This window comes from Mytilus trossulus, chromosome 10, assembly GCF_036588685.1.
Source record: "Mytilus trossulus isolate FHL-02 chromosome 10, PNRI_Mtr1.1.1.hap1, whole genome shotgun sequence".
Taxonomy (NCBI): Eukaryota; Metazoa; Mollusca; class Bivalvia; order Mytilida; family Mytilidae; genus Mytilus; species Mytilus trossulus.
The window spans coordinates 2505472-2513972 of record NC_086382.1 but is presented as its reverse complement, the minus strand read 5'-3'; the positions used below and the strand labels follow the sequence as shown (position 1 = coordinate 2513972).

At 30.1% G+C, this 8501-nt stretch overlaps 1 protein-coding gene across 1 annotated transcript; it reads right to left on the bottom strand.

The window, feature by feature from the left end:
• Positions 1 to 383: 383 nt before the first annotated feature.
• Positions 384 to 7858, bottom strand: LOC134686723 (baculoviral IAP repeat-containing protein 2-like). Its single transcript, XM_063546429.1, has 6 exons — positions 7598 to 7858; positions 5701 to 5876; positions 4993 to 5083; positions 4258 to 4398; positions 2213 to 2368; positions 384 to 1426 (listed from the first exon to the last, which is right to left on the bottom strand). The coding sequence occupies exons 1-6, from the start codon at positions 7833 to 7835 to the stop codon at positions 1224 to 1226; spliced, it is 1005 nt and encodes a 334-aa protein (XP_063402499.1). The 5' UTR covers positions 7836 to 7858; the 3' UTR covers positions 384 to 1223.
• Positions 7859 to 8501: the final 643 nt, after the last annotated feature.

The following is an 8501-nucleotide window of genomic DNA, read 5'->3' as shown; positions in this document are numbered from 1 at the left end:
TACATTAACCTTACCACAATAGTGCAATAACAACAAATTCCAATAGATCTCGAACAAAGAATACTGTACATACTGTTATAACAAATATATAAGTTCCACGCATCAAACTAAATAACAAATGTATAAATTCCCGGCTTTAAACTAAATATTGCACTATCATTTCAAATTCTAATAAAAATTGATTATAATACTTATATCTTAAAATGCAATTTGAATCAATATTTTCTCAACATGAAGCCTTTCATGGAACATTCTCATAATGTATATGGTTTCACCTGAATTACATGATACACAATATTTCATATGAATATATTGGTATGTATTCAGTTCAGGTGAAATTCAAATCAATGATAAATTCTATATAAAAAAAAACCCTCATCTTTTATCTAGACAAACTAAAAACACTTTATAGTTGAATTTACAACTTGCCTATTCCTTCACTTACCTTTTATCATGAAACAACTCAATATTATTTTGGTATTTATACAAGTTGTTGTATATAAAGCATGACTAACAGCATACTGATTGACTGAATGAACAATTTCTGTGTGATATTACAGCTTTATAACAGAACATTCAATTAGAAGTTGATCTCTCAATTTTTTTTGGGTAGATAAATTTCAAATATGTTTTATAACTTTTAACAATGATAATATGAAATAACAATGAGTGAAATCAATACACAGCACTTTAGGCCTTCAAACTATTTATAATGGACGACTTCTCTTACAGCAAAATACTTCGAGTGTGTAGGTAAAGGAAATATCTTTGATAAGCTTGCTTGCTAGCTGAACCATGCAATAATTGTATAGTTAAGTATACTACCCTCCTTTTAGACCAACATAATCCTACAAACAGAGAATTAGTTATCTGTTAGACTATAGTCTACTTTTAGAGGAGGGTAGTATACCTAACTTCATAATGTCTTCATGGTTCAGCTAGCAAACAATCTAACCAATGATTTTACCTTTACCCACACAATCAAGACATTTTGCTGTAATTTCATAAAAATTATTGAAATGATGTATTACACTTAATAATGGAATTACTCTACAATAATACAATCATGAGAATATATGGGAATATGAGATACTTATCATCATATAAACCACTTATCTACATAAATCACAAAATATCAGAAATAACATACATCATTCATATGTACATGTTTTTTACATTTTTTCATAAAACATTAATGGCAGAAGAACTACTACATGACTTGGTTATTTTTTAAACTGAACTTTGACAGAACCTTTGATTTCTGACCTGCACACAGGACAGGATTTCAGGGCTGGGGCACATTGTGAACAGGATGACAAATGTCCACAGGGCAGAAATACAATAGAAACAATGTCCTCACAACAAATCTTGCATTGTGTTTGTTCTTTCATTTCTTGATTTTCCTGTTCTATCTTCTTTACATCAACTATTCATTAAAAAAAAAAGAATAGTTATACAATATAGATAATAAAATTGAAAATGGAAATGGGGAATGTGTCAAAGAGACAACAACCCGACCATAGAAAAAACAACAGCAGAAGGTCACCAACAGAACTGATGTATGAAATCAGTGGTTGTTGTTTGTTGATGTGGGTCATAAGTGTTTCAGGTTTCTTGTTTTTTATATAGATTAGAGAGTTTGATTTCCTGTTTGAATGGATTTAAACTAGTCATTCATTGGGCCTTTTGTAGTTTGCTATTCGGTGTGATCCAAGGCTCCATGTTGAAGACAGTACTTTGACCTATAATGGTTTTCTTTTCCAAAATATGACTTGGATGGAGAGTGTTTCATTGGCATTCATACCACATCTTCTTATATCTATAAACACGTATTTTATTTGCCAATCAGTGTCCAGATTGAGTAGAAAAAAACCCAGATGTAATTTCAAAACCTACCAATGATTAGTTTTGATAAAATATTTGAACAAATATCCACGAGTCCAAATACTAGATGAAAGCAACTACAATGTGAACAAACAGCCTTCAACAGTGAGCAATATAATCAGCTATAAAAGGCTCTACCTTGACAAAATGTAAAACAATTTAAACAGTACATGTTTAATAGCCTACTTAATAACCTAATTATACTTTATGGGTTTTTCTCATTGTTGAAGGCCAATCTGTGACCTATAATTGATAACTACCACTCCTTTCTTTTTTAAACTCTGGTGAATAGCTGTATCATGCAACATCTCTTTATTTTCTTACTTACTTCTTGGAAGGACCTTCATGCTCTTCTTCATGCTTACAACAGAACTCTTTAAGTTTGAACTCATTGGTATTGTAAGTTCAGATTTAGGTCTTTCTCCATTCTCCTCTATTTTGTATATCTCTTCCATTAAACTTCTTGAAGACATACCTGTCCAGCCTAAAATAAATTATGGAATAAAAAAATATATTATTTCTTTGTCTGATCATTCATTAGATTTGAGATTATTCCTCAATTAATATTGATTATACATGTTTGAAACCAAGTGTATATTATAATACAATTTATGTTAAAGTTAAAGTGCTATAATAAAATTGGGTGCTTAATTCCAAAACCTGCTTTTTGCCACTTCCCCCAGTTTTCACCTTTTTAACCTTCTTTTTCCTAGATCCCTACTATTCTTAACCCTTTAAATATCACATTCCCACCTTCTTTCTCTTTTATACCTATATCCCAAAAGTGTATCATCTCCTTGTTTATTTGTCTGAAAGTCAAGCTTTTGAACAGACAGTTGTTACTCATCCATTTACTGTGAAATAGATTTGAATAAAATATTTTGAGGTAAGATAGGTGCAGTAAGGGTGAAATAAATATAGGAATAGAAATAAGGAAAATTTCAATTCAGTTAGTATGCATTTCATGAATGATCTTTATAGAAAAATATCATATATTTCTGCCAAACACTCTGCACATTGAAGTTTTTTAAATATATGTCAAGAGTAACAATTACAGGTCTTAAGACAGCTAAAATTTGAACAATTGATTATGTTGTATACCACAGAGGCAGATTTACAGGGGACCCGGCCCTTTTCTGTAAAAAAATAGGTTGATTATATAGAGAATCACTGAAGCATGACCAGAGCAGGCCCCCTCTTAGGCAGTCAGTGGGCCCCCATTTTTTGAAAATTTCTGGATCCGCCACTGTACCATTATTTAAACACATCTGAATGAGTCAATGTCAAGAGGACATACGTGTGCTCCAAGTTATTCATCTCCATGTCTTTCTCTTCAGTGAATGAATCTTAGACCAAGGCTTGTATACATCTACATATTCCTGAATGTAAATTATACATTGGATTTATATACAGACCATCAGCTGATGTGCAATTGAAGAAATTCTTAACATTTGCCATGCCTGTAAACATTTACAAAACTTTAACATTCACCATGTTTGTTAACTGTAAACAGTTACAAAACTTTAACATTTACCAATTCTGTTAACAGTAACAAAACTTTAACATTTGCCATGTCTGTTAACAGCTATAAACTTTAAACATTTACTATGTCTGCTTACATTTACCATTGTTTAACATTTGCCATGTCTGTAAACAGTTACAAAACTTTAACATTTAACAGGCTATTATTTGAACTTGGAATTATTTTTAATTATGGAATTTGCTTGATTTCTTGTTATTGAAATCTTTAATAAATTCCATGCTTATTCTGTACTGAAATGTTCTGTGCTGCGCACAACACTTTCTATTACAAAGAAAATAGTATATTTTCAATAGACTATACTGTGCCATGCACAACACTGTCTAACCAAAATACATTGTATGGAAAATGTTATTTACCGCCCAAAAGATTATAATACCAAATAAACATGGAATTTATCAAAAAAAATTAAACACAAGAAATTATACAAATTCCATAATTAAAAATAATTCCAAGTTCAAATAATAGCCTGTTATTTGCCAATTCTGTTACAGTAACAAAACTTTAACATTTGCCATGTCTGTTAACAGTTACAAAACTTTAACATTTGCCATCTGTATATTTAAAAAAAAATCCATTTGGAATGGGAAGGAAAAAGATAAATCACCATGCATCTGGAAACATTAAATTTTTCTCCCAAATTTGTAGCATTTTTGGGCAACATAAATACAGTTATAAATAGACTGAATAACTGGTGAGTAAGTGTATAAAAGGTAGTGATTTTAAGGAATAAAAATCTAAACAGATTAATTATTAAATCTCAGGAATGGAGGAGGTTATTGGAAGGATTTCAGAGTTTGTGGGTTATTCTCCATTTTGAATCTTTTGACTACCTTTCTCTCTTAGAACTTTATCAACTACAGTTTTGATAACTTTAGGTAGATATCCCATTGTTAATATACTCTGAGCTGCATCTGTTAATAATGGATTCTTTTTCTCAGCTTTCGTTGGAGGTTTGCCGCTAGGCAAGAAATCTAAGTTAAAAAGAAAAAAAAACCTGTTTAGTTCATATTCTTTTCTGTTCATCTAACATTAAATTCTCAGTTTATAAAAAATAGATATTTTTTAACCAAGACTGAAGTAAACTGTTATTCAGAAATTAATGCTAACAGCATGTTTAAGTCAAAAGAAAATTTCATTATTCTAAATGGCAATCATTTATTATAAATACATACACTGTAAGCTGCAGTTTAACTTTAAATGCTTTGAATTCTTTGGTTGGTTGCTGTTTCATCCATTTTTATCAAAGATAAATTTTAAGTACATGTTATGTGAATTGGAAAAAAATGACCCATGATATCAGATTAACAGCTGTGAACCATAGGAAACTAGCACAAGAATTTTGTTCTTAAATTATGATTAAAAAAAATGTAACAACAAACATTTAAAAAAAAAGTCTAAACAGCAAATAAACCTTTAAGTTATTATATACACTGTAAAAATTATTATAAGGAGATGTAAGGTAAATTTCTTCAATTGTTTTTGTTTGAATCCAGGATAAATTATTTTAAATTGAATGGTTTATCAAATGAGAGTTGATTGTGTATTAGATAAAGTGCATTATTTACCTTTGCCTGTATCTTCTGATCTAACATTTCCATCTTCTTCATAATCATTCTCAAAAGTCTGTGCTACACCATCTGTGTTCAATGCTTCCTCCTATGATATACAAAATCATCCACACAGGTTGATTCATCAATGGTTGCTTTAACATCTATTGGCTAATTGCTTATAGTTTATGCATATTTTGACATGAATATTTTTTTATCATGAAAAAGCATATCAAACATGTCATATGTCCATGTTTCTTTAATTTTACAATGGTTTGACAAAGTTATTGATGTCTAAAAGAATGTATCCTCAGACTGAACCTAAAGTTAGTGAACAATACTCAGATAATCTGATAAAACATTTGTAAAAGTGCTGCTTCAAAAATCTCCAAACAAGAATGTAATATTTGCTTAGCTACATCATACCCTAACACATAACTCAAAGTATTGAAACAGGAAGTAGGTGTCTTAAAACATAGAAAATATCCTCACATTTAAGCTACTGACCATAATTGAAGTAATTCTTTACTATAATTTAGTGTGAAACAAATATTTTTTGGTGGACACTTGAACAGAGCTGATTGTAAAATAGTTCAAACTCTAAGTTTGAAAATATAAAAGTGCATGAAGTAAATATGAATTATCAGCTCTTTCCTGAGGAGGAACAGGACCTCCCCCTCTTCCTTTCTCCATGAGGTAATAGACAGAGAACATCTAATGACTCACCATTTGCACTCTCCTGACAGCATCTTGTACAGTAGCAATGAAATCCAAGCCTTTCTTGTCTTTGAGGAACTGACATTCTGCAGACCATCTAGCATGTTCTACAAATGGGTTATCTTCTGAGTCCCAGTTCTGAAGTCCTATACCACAGTGAAAACACCTTACATGGTCATTGTTACCTGTAAGTATAAACATTTACACTGACATCAAGGTTAACACAGCATTACCTTCTGAGACAGTTTGAAAAACTTTCCTAGTTATTCAGTTCCATAAACAGTATAAATGTGTACATTTGTTTCATTGTGTTTATTGATTCATTATCTGTGCATACAGATGTACCCAAATTATTCAATCAAAAGGAAAATAAAACATAATAAAAATTCACCTTGTTTCCCTATCATATGTTAGGTTGCTGTCTAATTGATGCATTTAGTATAACCAAACTGCTTTCAGTTTAATTGTAACTACTGACTTAATTTATAAACAATGTACATACCATATATATATTTTCTATTTATAGATATGACCATATAACATGTATAAATAACAAATGTATATACTGAAATTCTATAATAATTAAAAGAAGGTAAATTAAACTATTATATTATAATGTTCGAATGAAATCTTGAGTGCTTGAACACAGTTGCTATCTTCGTGCAAATAGCCAGAAAATAATAATATACCAGAAACAATTCAACAATGACGTTACACTAAATATAGAACAGTTGAAATGTAAATATGTGTGGAAGTACTATAACGCTGGTATGTGCTAAATACATGCTTGTTTAGTAGAATACCACTGAATTGTGTAGATGATGCAATAAATTTTATAAAGGTTTTGTGGATTATTTAAACTATTTTTCATAAGGAAATCATATATAAATCAGAATAATCTACGTACAGAAGTCATTGATCTTTACAGGTAGGTCACATATCTACTTCCATTTCATTCATGTTCTTATTTGTAAAATTTTTATAAAGATATTCTGACACTTTTTGAAGATTAAATGTCATCCTAATTCATATATTTGATCAAAAACTTCCATCCAGTGACAATGAATGAATGAATGAATGAATGATATGATAATGAAAAGGAAGTTTAATAGTTCATTTCCTCAATTTTTTAGCAAGAACAAAGTTATTCATAAAAGACTTTGTTTGCACCCTACAGAAATTGTTAAGAGAGGTAAATTCTTGAATCTTTAACGTTTGTATGCAAGATGATATAATATGGATGCTCAAGTGCAAAACAATGGCTGTTTCCTGATTTTTGGTCAGGTTGTTGTCTCTTTAACACTTCCTTTATTTACCATCATCAATTTTATCATCATTCACTGATTAAGATCAAAATGATTATAAACATTCTAATTACAATATTACCAAACATATTCAGCGTTTTAAAAAAAATATCCTGACAAGAATTCATTTTGTGAACTTCTATCATTTATCTTTGCTATATATTCTAGGTATTTCTTGGTGCATTATACTGATTTGACCATTGTTGACACACATAAACACACATTTTTGAACATCTGTTTTTTTGGAGGAGTCTGGTGGGGTGCATAAATATGTCATGTTGGCTGACTTGACTATATTTTTGGAGGAGTTTGGTTACTCTGGTATGGCATGTATAGGGGGATAATATGTTCTGGTGCATCATATTTTTGGAGGAGGCTGGTGTTATAGATTGTTACATTTGTATTTTTTTTGCTTTCTTTTTGTTGGTGGTTGATATGGTCATTTGTACCGTTTTTTTTCTAAGATTTCTATTATCCTTTTCATAAACATATAAAAAGATGTGGTATGATTGCCAATGAGACAACTGTCCACAAGAGACCAAAATGACACAGACATTAACAACTATAGGTAATTATTTGCATTTTATTTGTATAAACTTTACCTGTATAATAAAACCCAGCCTCTGCCATAGTTTCTGGATGTTGTTGTATACTGGTTGGCCATGTTTGAAAAGTAGAAAGTCTTATACATGTAATTGAGTACTGGGGATACTTAGGTCCCCGTCTTGAGTTCGGAGTACTATTTATAATTGTTCTGCTTTCAATATCACTCTGTGTATTTTGATTGAAAAAATTTCCAGCATTTCCAGTAAAATTTGGATTTCCATTCAGGCATGTCATTTTTTGGTCTGTATAATCTATCAAACAATGTAATTTTCTTTAATGTGGTTATTTACATCCTGAAAAAAATTAAAGAAAGATAAAAATCAAATTGGTTTTTTTTTGCATGTCTAAAGACCTTCATTAAATATTTCTACATTTCTACAATACATGCATACAGTCAGGGGTACTACTTGTACAAGTAATCTTTATTTACTTGAAGTATAAAAAAAATATACTTATAAGTTTATAAGAATAATCATGATAATGTTTAAATAATATGCCTTTGATGATTTTTCCCAGGTTAGTTCATAGTTTTTTTTAGAGTTTAATGTGTCATCTCACTAGTCATGCTAGTTCAACAAAGTAACTGATTGCTCAAAGATCTTAAACATTTGTGTAAGGCCTTCAAAATGAGCAGTATTCTAAAGATAACAGACAAATGAGATTTTCATAATTCATGAAATTACACTTATATGATATGTAATAAAGACATCTGCACAGTGCAGACAATTTAAAATTCTATTTGAGCAAAGAAGTCCTAAGAAGTCAAGAAAAAAAAAATAGTACATGTATGACTTTTTTTTACATTATACATGTATAACTCTGTACAAAGTCATCAGACGGAAACTTGTCATGATAAAACAATATGAATAAACCATGAAATACATATATATATCAAATCAA